Source organism: Aethalodelphis obliquidens, unplaced genomic scaffold, assembly GCF_003676395.1.
Source record: "Aethalodelphis obliquidens isolate GAN/ISIS:26980383/991018 unplaced genomic scaffold, ASM367639v1 scaffold112, whole genome shotgun sequence".
Lineage (NCBI taxonomy): Eukaryota > Metazoa > Chordata > Mammalia > Artiodactyla > Delphinidae > Aethalodelphis > Aethalodelphis obliquidens.
This window is the reverse complement of record NW_020838056.1, coordinates 210,507-223,502: the sequence shown is the minus strand read 5'-3', so window position 1 is coordinate 223,502 and position 12,996 is coordinate 210,507. Positions and strand designations below refer to the sequence as shown.

At 45.2% G+C, this 12,996-nt stretch overlaps 1 protein-coding gene and 1 pseudogene across 13 annotated transcripts in view; one reads left to right on the top strand and one right to left on the bottom strand.

Annotated features, from left to right (window-relative positions):
- Positions 1 to 12,996, top strand: part of TRAK1 (trafficking kinesin protein 1) — a 104,199-nt gene that overhangs the window by 31,889 nt on the left and 59,314 nt on the right. The window contains exon 1 of one of the 13 annotated variants that reach the window (XM_027097096.1): positions 10,505 to 10,702. The exons of the other annotated variants lie outside the window; for them this stretch is intronic. Coding sequence (XP_026952897.1) covers positions 10,672 to 10,702 — 31 coding nt within the window. The 5' untranslated portion in view covers positions 10,505 to 10,671. Of the gene's footprint in view, positions 1 to 10,504; positions 10,703 to 12,996 lie in introns of those variants that run through there. 13 annotated transcript variants of the gene reach the window in all.
- Positions 3,108 to 4,892, bottom strand: LOC113615071 (hypoxanthine-guanine phosphoribosyltransferase pseudogene; annotated as a pseudogene).

Below are 12,996 nucleotides of genomic sequence, written 5' to 3'. Positions count from 1 at the left end.
ACACAATGCTGACCTTCTAAAGGGAGGGGTCAGAAGTTATATGAGATGGTGACCTAAGAGAAAACACTGTGTGCGTGCGTGTGTGTGTGTGTGTGTGTGTGTGTGTGTGTGTGTGTGTGTGTGTGTGTTTGCAGGAGGGGTGCCACGTGGAGCACTGACAAACATTGTGGTAGGTGGGGTTGAAAGAAGGAAGGAAAGATAAAAGATGGGAGTCAGGGGAGGTTGTACAGGGCATGGAGAAGGGATCTAATCGCCAGAGAAAACATTTCATTATCATTTGCTAACAAAAATAATACTAAAATGTATACATTATAATATATTTATAAATAGTTGCCGTGAGTTTCTCTCACGTAAACGCCCACGTACTGGTTGTGTCCTTTCTGCTGCTCTCAAGACCTCAGGCAATTTTGTTTCCAGGTGAGGACCTGAGTGAGCCCTGGAATTGTGTCTTCTCCCCTCTCTTGCTCGCTCCTCCTGTGAGCGGGCTCTTCCTTGGGCCCATTTTCATTGCTTTTAGCTACACAGAGGCCTGCAGGGTCAAAGATGGAAGCAGAGAAGCTCTGGCTGCACCATCACTCCCCACATGTCAGCGACACGCGGTCAAGGCGCTGCCTCCCCGCCATTCCCCTCCAGGCGTGGGCCTGGGCACCAGGCGTCCGGGAGAATTGAAGGGGCTTATCTCTGAAGGTCCAAAACAGCCACATCCGTGCAGGGTACCGACCGGGACCAGGAGCCCTGGGCACAGTGTCTGGTGAGCAGGGCAGTCAGCTACTTATCCCAGTGAGCAGATTACCCGGTGACCCTTAGGCCTACTTTGTCACCTGCCACCTGCCAGCTTTCACTCTTTCTCATCATTCCAGATTCCAATGCTGATTTATCTTTGCTTTTTCTTTTAAGAACAGAAATGCTTGGCAAGCGATTCTGTACAGATTGACCGTTTTCCTTTTCATGTGAATCCAGCATGTCTAAGACAAAGTTGGAACGGACTCAGGTGGGAAATTGACATGACAGCTCAGCTTGTAGCCCATCCGCCCCTCCTGGGTGATGGGCTCAGGCCGTAGTGGTTCTGAGGTACGGTTTGTGTTCTGAGCTTCTGGTTTGTGTTTTGAACCCTGTGACGTCTGCTACATGACCTGCTGGTCTCAGGCGTGAGATGCCCCGTGCAGCCCTCCCAGGTTGCAGGAAGCAAACTTGGAACCGTGCAACATATCCGAACTCTGTTTCTTCTCTGTATCCTTCTCAGATGTATGAGTGATTTTAATGAGGACTGCATCCAGGCTGGGGTGCACTTGAGTCTGTAGGTCTCTGTTGGGTGCCGTCTCCTGCCTTTGTTCTGTCCCCACCTTCTCCCTGGAGGTGGGACGGGTGCCTGCTTTTCCTGTGCTTGAAATGAGGTGGAGATGGTTTGGGAGGGGGTAGTTGACAGCAAGCTGTTCGTTAGCAGCCTGCCTTCTGCCACAGAAGCTCAGTGGCTGGTAGTGGCAGTGTTTTAAAAAATTAAGATCAGAAACTCATCTTAATTTGCAGTTATCTGCAAACTCATAACTGCATCAGTAGTAATTTAATCCAAAATTGTTAGCATTTAGTCATTTTTAAAATGGATTGAATAACTTAAAAATTCTTATATGTATATATATATGCATATGAGTCTATTAAATTGTGTATGTGTATATGAATACTTATGTGTTCACACAACTAATAATTAGAAACTCAGAAATTTTATTAAATTCTTTTACACATTTAACTTTGATTACAGGTTTATTTAATTAGAGTTTTCTTAACTTTGCAGACCAAATCTATTAGAGTCTCTTAAATGCTCACAAAAGACAATATATAACTAACTTTGCAGCCCAGGATCTGATCCTCCTCCTACCTGGGGGTAGTTGTGGCCACAGCATGAGGTTTTTCTGTTCTTCTACCTACCTCCTCATTCCATATGCGGTTGGCTTATTCATAGCCACCCTACTTAGAGAAATGTTCATACAGTGCTTTATAAAAGGTATTAGTGCCAGAAAGAGAACAGTCATACACACCCGCCCTCCCCTACTTCTTAAGATGGATTAAAAATGTCTCTCTATTATTTTCCCCTTTCCCTAAGGCAATATATCAGTTGCCTTGTTCACTTGGTTGCCCTTTTTATTTTCATATTCATTGATGTTTGTGGCCTTTACAGACTCATCCCCTTTCCTTTAACTGTTATTAGCTATCTTTTCTTTTTGGTGTTCGAATTATCACAAGCGGGCTGGTGATGTCCTTTTAAGCAGGTGCCTATACCTTATCAGTTCTACCTCAGACCTTTTGGAATGGTCTTTTGCTTTTGTGCAACACGCTACTGCAGGCCTGTCTTGAATTTTCCTGCCCAAAGACGTGGAATCAGCAACTCTCCAAGGAGCTCTGTTAAGATTTAACCCAAATCTGGGCACCAGAATGTTGATGTGCTGGGGCTGGGTGGAATAGTGTCCTAGTTGGGCCGCTTTCTTGACAGAGCTGACAATACAGGCCTACCTCGTTTTATTGTGCTTTGCAGATAACTGCATTTTTTACAGACTGAAGGTTTTTTAACGAACAAATCTGTCAGCACCATTTTTCCAACAGCATTTGCTCACTTTGTGTGTCTGTGTCACATTTTGATAAATCTCTCAATATTTCAAAAGTTTAAATTATTATTATATTTGTTATGGTGATGTGATGAGCGATCTTTTTTTTTTTTTTTGCGGTACGCGGGCCTCTCACCGTTGTGGCCTCTCCCGTTGCGGAGCACAGGCTCAGCGGCCAGGGCTCACGGGCCCAGCCGCTCCGCGGCATGTGGGATCCTCCCAGACCGGGCACAAACCCATGTCCCCTGCATCGGTAGGCGGACTCTCAACCACTGCGCCACCAGGGAAGCCCGTGATGAGTGATCTTTGATGTTACAGTTGCCAAAAGATTACCACTTGCTGAAGGCTCAGATGATGGTTAGCATTTTTTTTAGCAATAAGTTATTTTTAAATTAAGGTATGTCCATATTTTTAAGACATAATGCTATTGCACACTTAATAGACTACAGTATAATACAAACATAACTTTTATATGCACTTTGAAACCAAAAATTTCATGTGACTTGCTTTATTGTGATATTTGGTTTATGAAAGTGGTGGTCTGGAACCAAAAGCGCAGGATCTCTGAGGTATACCTATAGAATTTTTTTTAACATCACAAAAGACACATTGGTAATTTTAGCTTAACTCTTACTCTCCTGATCATTTTTAATATCGTTCTGAAAAATATCTTTTCAATTTGTTTTCTCTGTGCGATGCCAACTTGAGTTATCTCCTTTAATTCTACCCCTTCTTTTTTTTCTTTCAAATTTCATTTGTAAATACTCCTTGAATGTTTTCTCAATTATTTTTTTTCTTTTAAAGAGACAGCCTTTATTTTAAGGATTTTTACACTGAAGACTTCAAAAAGTGGTAGGTTTTTAGAACTTACTGACCCGTATTTAAAAGGAACTGTTGACAAAGATTCGCCAGAAATAATCTGAACAAATGGGAAAATACAGTTAATACTACTGAAACCTACTAAAATAATTCCAGGACATATGGTTTATCCGACATGACGATACCTCTAAATGCTGTCACTGATATGAAACTGACTGCTTCTTTTCTAAACGCACAGTGGTATAATTAACAATATTCAATCACTTCTGTTCTTTCCTGAATATATAAAAGTTAAAATACCAATTAAAAAACTAATATATTCTTCTCTTTAAATGTTTCTTACAGATACAATTTCAATATTGTCATTAAATAGTGGTGTGGTTTAAGCGATTTTTCATTCACAAGTCAAACAACAACCCACCCAAAGGGAACTGAGAGTCTATAGGCTCATAGTGCAAATAAAGAGTTCGCGGATGCAGCCACTGACCTTTCTAAAATACAAAACGGATAAAATTCTTAGAGGATACATTCAGTAAGCTCTACTAAGCAGCTGGCCACAGAACTAGAACATTTGATCATTTTCCTGGTGATTTCAGTGGGACTCCAGATGTTTCCAAACTCAACTTGAACTCTCATCTTAGGCTTTCTGTTTTGCTTTTCCAGTTTCGCTAATGACAAACATGATTCAAATTCCTGAAGTATTCATTGTAGTCAAGGGCATATCCTACAGCAGACTTGTCTGGAATTTCAAATCCAACAAAGTCTGGTCTATATCCAGCACTTCGAGGGGTCCTTTTCACCAGCAAGCTTGCAGCCTTGACCATCTTTGGATTATGCTGCTTGACCAAGGAAAGCAAGGTTTGCATTGTTTTGCCAGTGTCAATTATATCGTCAACTGTCAAGACATTCTTCCCAGTTAAAGTTGAGAGATCATCTCCACCAATTACTTTTATGTCACCTGTTGACTAGTCATTACAGGAGCTCTTCAGTCTGATGAAATCTACAGTCATAGGTCTAGATCTATCACTATTCTGTTCATTTGATGTTATCCAGCAGGTCAACAAAGAATTTATAGCCCCCCTTGAGCACACAGAGGGCCACAATGTGATGGCCTCCCATCTCCTTCATCACATCTCGAGCCAGCCGTTCCGCCCTGTCCATAATTAGTCCATGAGGAATAAAAACCTTTTCCAAATCCTCAGCATACTGATTAGGTCTACAGAATAAATCTAGGTCATAACCTGGTGCATCATCACTAATCACGACGCTGGGACTGCGGGTCGCCGTAATGGAGCCGGCTGGCGTGCGGGCTGAGGGCCGTCTGGGGAGGAGAAGCCGGCGGCTGGCCGAGCAGGAGGCGGCGGCGCGGCGGGAGGCGTTGGGAAAGCAGAGCGGCCCGCCCCAGCGCTCCGGCCGCCGCTGCTCAGAGCCCAGGCCTGTTTTCTCAATTATAAACAGAAAAGGCTTTGGAGGTGGTTGGTGCCCGGTTTGGATTCAGTTGCTCTTGATTTTTGCTGAGTGATCCTGGTCGAGTGAGTTCAACTTTCTGAGCCCCCTTTCCTTGTCTGCCCAATGAGGGGGTATTAGGTAGCAGGGGTCTGAGGCGTGAGTGAGCTGTAAAGGGCTGTTGTCTGATGTGCAGTCAGCATTTCTTAAATAGTGTTGTGTGAACATGAGAGTGAGTGAGGGTGTCTTCTCTGAGGCTGCTCCTGGGACCAGTCCCGATTCCTGATCCTCCTGGGGTGGGGCAGTGATGGGGGGGAGCCCAGGAACATCGGAGGAGGAGGTGCTTTTTCAGCTGCAGTAAGCCTGGGCCAAGGAAGGGCTGTAACTCTCTCGAGTCGTGGGAATGTTGGAGGAAAGTGTGGATTTGAAGGCAGAGAAACCTGTATTTTAACCTCGGAACCATCTCTGCAGAGTTGTGGATGGATTACTGCATCCTTCTAAGCCTATCACATGGCAGTTTTGGTATAGAGGTTCAATTTAAAATTTGCTCAAGGCCCATAAAATTCACCCATAAATGATGCTGTTTCCTTATTCATACACATTCTGCTTTCTTTCGCATTTTCTAAGAAAGTAAATTGGGAGACTTCCCTCGTGGCGCAGTGGTTAAGAATCTGCCTGCCAATGCAGGGGACACATGTTCCATCCCTGGTCTGAGAAGATCCCACATGCTGCAAAGCAGCTTAGCCCGTGCGCCACAACTACTGAGCCTGCGCTCTAGAGCCCACGAGCCACAACTACTGAAGCCCGTGCGCCTAGAGCCCGTGCTCCGCAACAAGAGAGGCCACCGCAATGTGAAGCCCACGCACCGCAACGAAGAGTAGCCCCCGCTCGCTGCAACTAGGGAAAGCCCGCGTGCAGCAACAAAGACCCAACGCAGCCCCCAAAAATAAATAATTAATTAATTAAAAAAAAAAAGTCAATTGGGTATATGCAGTCTTCGGATTTGATGTAAGTTGTGTTCAGTAATTTGTAAATGGCCTCACCCCACCCCCAGATTGCCACTTCTGCTCATTACTGTGAACTCAATGCCTTCTAATGAATTATGCTGGGAAAAGCTAATAAATGACGTTTCTACCTCATTTCCCTAATTACAGCTTAGAAAATTGTACTCTGTTTTTAATTGCTCATACTGGCTTGTTTCCTTTTTTAAGGAATTAGAGTGATGAAGATGATCCCAACTAACATTTATCGCAAACTCACTTTGTCCCAAGGCACTGTGCTAAGTGCTCTGCCATGCATTAATTAATTAACGCCTCGCCCCATCTATGCGGCAGGTATAGTCACCCCATTGAGCAGATAAGACTCAGGTGTCTAAGAAGTCACAGAGACGGGAAATGAGGATCCTGGACCAAACTTCAGGCCGCCCAACTCCAGAAGCTCCACTCTTAGCTATGAAGCTAAACTGCCTGCCATTAGTTGACCATCCATCCATCCATCCATCCGTTGATTTTTTGCTTTTATGGTGATGTGGGATGAATAAAATATTTTTGAAACTTGTAGCACTGTGAGGTAAATGGGCCCAGCCTTTGTTTAAGGGGTTTCTAACTGCACCTAACTTTTCTATGATGCTTTGTGGAGTTTGCATTTCCCGTTCCTTTATTACATCTTCATTTTGAAAATTAATATTGGACTCTCCCCACCCCGAATATTGGATTGAACTTGTTGAACATGCTGATTTTGAGGAACCTGTTAACTGTTGATCGGTTTATTTATGAGGCCTATGATCATCTTTTTAGAAACACCTTAGGGAACTTTAAAAAAATAAAGTCTCGGAAAACCTTAGGACACCAGCCTCAGCTCACCTGTCATGAGGAATGACATCTGAGAGGTCGCCTAGTGGTTTGCTGTGGGGCTCTTGAGACGTGCCATCATTGCCAGGAAGAGACATGATAAGGACCAAAGGGAGAGAGGAGATATGTTCAGATAATGGGGGCAGTTACAGCAGGAATTAAAATCATTGGCTGCTGACTTTAATTAGGTGAATGTCCTAGAAAATTTTAAATGTGTATCCAAGTTAGGGTCTGAGGAGCGTGCGCGCGCGCACACACACACACACACACACACACACACTGTAAAATCTACCCCCCACCCCAATCTGTCTATTCCATTGAAGAGTCTTGCCATCCAGTGTAGTCTGGGGACCAGCAGCACTGCTATTATGTGGGCGCTTGTTAGAAATGCAGAATCTTGGGCCCAACTGCAGACCTGCTGCCTCAGAATCTGCACTTCAGCAAGAGCTCCAGGTAATTCACATGCACGTTAAAGCCTGGGAAGCCCTGCCCTAGAGGGATGCCTTTTCCTCCAAGTTCATTCACTGAGGTATCATATGCCATTGGAAGGATAAAGGGAAATTGTCCCCGTTTGGTCACTGTGGAAGGAAAGAAGCTTGCCCTCCCAGTGGTGGTTGAAGAGTCCTTTTATTATTACTCGTTCACAAATTATACAGTCTTGAGTAGAAAGTGAAGAGGAAAACTGAATCAAGGCCACACTTGTTGCTGTTGCCACCAACAGATGGTTACAGTACCTGGCTAACAGGCTGGTGAGGTTCTGTAGGTAGTTCTGCTTTAGGGCAGTGGTTTTCCGAGGGAGAGTTTGTCCCAAGGGTCATTCGGCAGCATCTGGAGACATTTTTGGATGTCACATCTACAGAGAGAGAGGGTGGTGCTTCTGGCACCTAAATGGGTAGAGGCCAGGATGCTGCTAGAGCAGGACAGCGCCCCGCAACAAAGAATTATCTGACCCTAAATGTCAGTAGTGCTGTGGTTGAGGAACCCTGCTTTGGGGAGTGAGTTTAACTTATAGGAAGTCTAAAATCTGTTTAATTATCCCATTACTCATTTAAAAGAAATATCTCAAACATGCCAAACACTTAGGACTCATAAATGTTAACTTCACTTTTTTTTTTAATAAATAAAACGTTACCGATGCATTTATAAGTACAATTTCAAAGTCCCATTCCTTCACTCTTTCCCCAGAGGGAACCACCTTCCTGAGGGTGGGCTGTTTCCTTCGGGTGTGTATTTTTGTACCTTGATTACACATATAAATGCCCATGAAAACAGCCTATTGTATTGCACGGGCCCCTTTGTAATGGCTTTCTCCTCTATTTGTATGTTGCAGGCTCTTTTTCTAGGAGTTTGAGCAAAGGCATGAGCAGAGAACAGGACTGTATCTAAATGAAAACGTTTCCATTTTCTAAGTATTTTACATTTCCTTTAGGTGGTCGTTAAAATTTTTAAGAAAACGTGCTTAATGTTTAAAATCAGGTTGAGGAAAGAAGTAATGGTTGCAGATTTTTAAAGGTGGCCTTTTCAAATGCAGATTCTGTAGTGACCCAGAATTAAGCAAATAAACTTGTGCTGACATTTATTGGAGGGTACGATGGTGGTGAGGTCCCTGGTGCTGCCCCCCTTTTCCACCTGCACCCTCCTTTCTGCCAGCGCAGCACCTCTCAGCCCCTGCTCCCAGCATCCTTGGAAGACATTTCCTCCATCTCTGCATCATTTTTCAGAGCCGGCCTGTTTCTATGGCAACTGTGAGATTGAAAGATGAGCGGGAGCGGGAGGCGAGGCTGGAGTGAGACCTCAGGGTGGTGGTGTGTGTCCCTGACGTCACCTTCTGTGCTTCTGGATAGGACGATTCTGGCTACTCCCATTCAGGGCTGCTGGCTGGTGCCGCTTTATTAGCGGGGCTGCCAGGGTCTCTGATAGCTCTGCAAATTGCCTTTCTTTCTGCTCCTCCGACCCTCCACGATTTTTCTTTTCACTGCCCCTTTTCTGTTTTGGCTCCAGACTGTCATTAAGAATGCACAGCTTAATTCTGGCGTGTTTTGGGACGCTCTTCTGCCCAGTGTTTTGGAAGGGCGGGGAGGCATGGCAGCGTTTCACTTGACGTCGATGGCGCCGTGAAGTGCATTCTCTCCTCTGCAAGAATACTGACTATGCAGAAATTTATCGAAGCGGATTATTATGAACTAGACTGGTATTATGAAGAATGCTCGGACGGTAATTATGACTCCCGCAGAACAGAGCGGGGATGTGTAGGGCCATTGTCTCCTTCGGGGGAGGGGGTGTCCTGGAATCTTCCTGGGGAGACGGGAAGAAGGAGGGCCACGGGACCAGCACCGCATGGCTCTGACCCTTGCGAAGGCATGGTGGAGGAGACAGCAGGTGGGCAGGGCTCGTGATTGTGGGAGGCTCCTTGGCAGTTTGGAGGTGGTGTTGGTGTGTGATGGGCTTGTGAACATCACACTTCAGTGGGATTGGATTCTCTCTGGGGTGATGCGTGTGTGTGTGTGTGTGTGTGTGTGTGTGCGCGCGCGCGCGCAAGTGGAGATGTGGTCCTCGTTAGGGTTCAGGGACTAGTGTCTTCAGGAAGTGGTCCTCTGCCCTGGGAGAATCCACCCTTTTCTGAGCCCAGACTTGGGGGCACAGGGGAGGCTGGAGAAAAGGCAGAAGCAGCCTCCCACCTGGCAGACAAGTCAAATGAATTTTCCTTGTGGGCTCCCAGAGATGGGGGTCGGAGATGTTGGGAGGGGCTGGAAGAGCCTGTATCCTCCGCTGTGTGTGCAGGGAGGGTGTGGCACATTCCAGAGGAGACTGGGTGGAGTTTATGTGGCTGGATCGGCCTCAGGAGGTTCTAGGCATCAGGAAATTGCACTGAGGTGCATTCTCAGGCTACAGGGGAGGAGCCTCGGGCTCCTGTGCTGTTCGCATCAAATTGTATATGACACAGTTAACCTGTCGTCTTTAATTTCTTCTTTAAAGTGACTCAGTCTATGCCTTTACGTAGACACACACAAAAAGGACACAATTAATATATATACTTAGAGGGTCCATTCCCCCAGTGATGATACGTTCCCAGCCTCACACGAGCCAGTAATAGGTAAGGTAACTATCTGGTTTTTAATTGAATCTGGAGTTTCAGTCTCTCTAACATGACTACGTTTGATTAACCTGAATGATGTAACAGGCTGGGACCTGACCTCATTAGTAAGCTAAGAACTACATAATTACCTCGTTATCTGCTGATTTGTGCCTTGACTATGGGCTGCAGGAAAAGGGCCAAGAGCCTTTCTTAGTGGGGGTGAATGGATATTTAAATGTGCTGAGAAACTTCCCTAGCTGAGCCCCACCATCCCCAAGCATTAGATGAAGACCTTGCCATGTTGAGTCCCTGTGCGTCTTTAAACATCCTGAGTAATGATGATGGTGGGCAACTCCCAGGGTCGTGAGGGGAAAAGATGACTCAGTTTTTTCTCTTTTGGGTATATTATTCTTGAAGCAAGTTCCCATCCTATTACCCAACTCCAGGAGGCAATTATAGGGGTGCTTCTTTTCAGAATCCGTCATTGACCTCTTGAAGTTTTCTTGGTGATCTGTGACTCGCTGAACCCTCCATAACTTTTTAAAGTATGGACCACAGGATCACGGAGCATTGGTTACAGCAGAGGGCCTGTCTCACAGCCCGGGGATGCACTGGGTGTGGCCATGGCTCCCACAGAGCCATCCTGGAAGTGAGGGAGGAAGGTTTCTTACCGTCTTGACCCAATTGCGACACCGTCCAGCTCTGTTTACACCCTTGTCTGAGGAAATGAAGCCAGTCACTCTCGGTGGTTAATCTGAAGGGTGAGAGGAGGCCTGCTCTTATCTGAGTGTCTATCGGAAGGATTTTCTTACCCAGCCATTTCTCAGTTGAGTCTTTTGGCCCCGAGGCAGCCAGATCTCTCTTCTTCCAGCAGAAAAGGAAAATGGAAGAAGAGGCAGCTCATCTGTCCAAGGGTAAATAAATGTTGATTGCAATTACTGTCGGAATTATGTTGAGTAAAATACTTGCCTTTATCCTCCATCCCAATTTAGATGAAGCAGAGAAGGCCACTGGGATGGAATTTACTGTGGCAACTGACATTTTCGTAATCCCCGTTACATTTCGTTTTAAAGATAGTTAAGTAAAGCAGGGAATTAAAGGAATGGAAGCTCAGAACTAATCTGGTTTAGGAAACCCCACAAAAGGGGGTGGAATTCAAGAATATGCTAATGTTGTCGTTACTTGTTTATACGTGTCTAACTAGGGTTCTTTCCTGACCTCGGCAGGTTAGTCTGGAAACGAAGGCAATTTGCCTTTGTGTTTATGCATCTTTAAAATTGCAAATCAGTCTTTGAGTAACCCCTTCATCTCCTGGTCCTGAACTTCCTGGTGAGGAGGCCAGGTAGGAGTTAGACACACAGCGCTGCTTTGTCTCTCTTATTATTTGCCATTCGAATCTTTAGTGAGGGAAGCTTCTAGGGAACTTTCCATACTAATAACAAAAGATAAGTCATATGTTTTGAAAAAGATGCAAAATCATCATTTATGTCAGAGTTACCGACTCGCACTTAAATTGCAGGGTGAGCACCGAAAAAGTAATACATATGGGTGGGAATATAGATTGCAGGATGATTAGAGACCCCTCTTTTAAAGGTGGAATTAAGAAATGGCTGCTTTTCTCTTTCCTCTTTGAGGTTTAGGAGAGCTTTATTCAGTCCACTGATTGTATCCTTCCCCCTTAATCAGTTTTAGTTGTGGAGTCTAATACTCTGTGTCCCCCACTACCGCCCAAACAAGGGGTATGGGGCAGGGGCTTAGAATAGTAGGAAATTGGAGGGGTTGATTGCCCGATACCTTAAGGTAATTTTTAGAGGTTTGAAATAGCTAGCGATCAACAGAGTACAGCAGTGGTCTTTGCAGAATTTTCACACATGTACTCAGTTTTTACCATTTAAACTCTAGCATCAGAAAGAGTGGATATAGGTATATGTATAACTGAGTCACTTTGCTGTACACCTGAAACTAACACAACACTGTAAATCAACTCTACTCCAATAAAAATGAAAACAACAACAACAACAACTGTAGCGTCAAACAGGGTCCTGGTTACCTACGTTGGCTGTGTCCCACCTCTCATTGCAGGAACCTCTAAAAGCTGGCAAATAATGGCAATCATTCGCTTATTAAAAAAGCAGATTCCCAGACTAACTCCAGACCAGGAGAGGCCCTGAGAAATCTGAATCTTTAGTGCACGCTTTCGGTGATTCCTTACATCAGGTGTGTTTGGGAAACTATGCCAGTGTGAGTGGAGACCATTCCTGGGCACAGGGGTCTGGAAGATAATTCTTTATGTCTGTCACGAAATCCTATGTTGTTTCTTGGCTACACTGATCACTTAAAAAAAGTATGCTTATAAAGAGTGTGAGGCTTTTTTAATTTTCAGAAAGGCTTGGGTTCAATTATATATGTCCCTAAGTTAAAGAAATGGAGTGCACTTTTTTTTTTAAAAGAAGATGTTGGGGGTAGGAGTTTATTAATTAATTAATTTATTTTTGCTGTGTTGGGTCTTCGTTTCTGTGCGTGGGCTTTCTCTAGTTGTGGCAAGCGGGGTCACTCTTCATCGTGGTGCGAGGGCCTCTCACTATCGCGGCCTCTCTCGTTGCGGAGCACAGGCTCCAGACGCGCAGGCTCAGTAGTTGTGGCTCACGGGCCTAGTTGCTCCGCGGCACGTGGGATCCTCCCCGACCAGGGCTCGAACCCGTGTCCCCTGCATTAGCAGGCAGATTCTCAACGACTGCACCACCAGGGAAGCCCCGGAGTGCACTTTTGTAGTTATTCTAGAAATAGGTAGAATGCCAGAAAAGAGTGCTGGCCTGGAGTCTGCCTTTGGGGCCTGTTTTGCATTCTGCATGGCTGTGTGGTGTTAAAAAAGCAAAACTCAGCGGATAAATATAAAGATCAAATTGGCTTTCTTCAGCGATTCATGAATTGAGCAGCATCCCGCCTAGCAAGTAGAAAGGATCTCTGAGGAGCTGTATAAAATGGAAGGCTTTTATAGACAGATGGGAGCAGGGACAGGGAAAAAGCAGATTATCTCTCTTTCTTTGGGGGATGGATGGGGTCTGTCGGGCAGATTACCTCATTACTGCTGACCGGGAAATTCCAGACGGACTGGTTAAGACTCCATTCCTGGGAGAGGCTGAAACTGCGTTTAGGTCAGGTATTAAGTCTTGGTTGGCTGCCCTGGGGCTTAGCACGAGCAACTCCA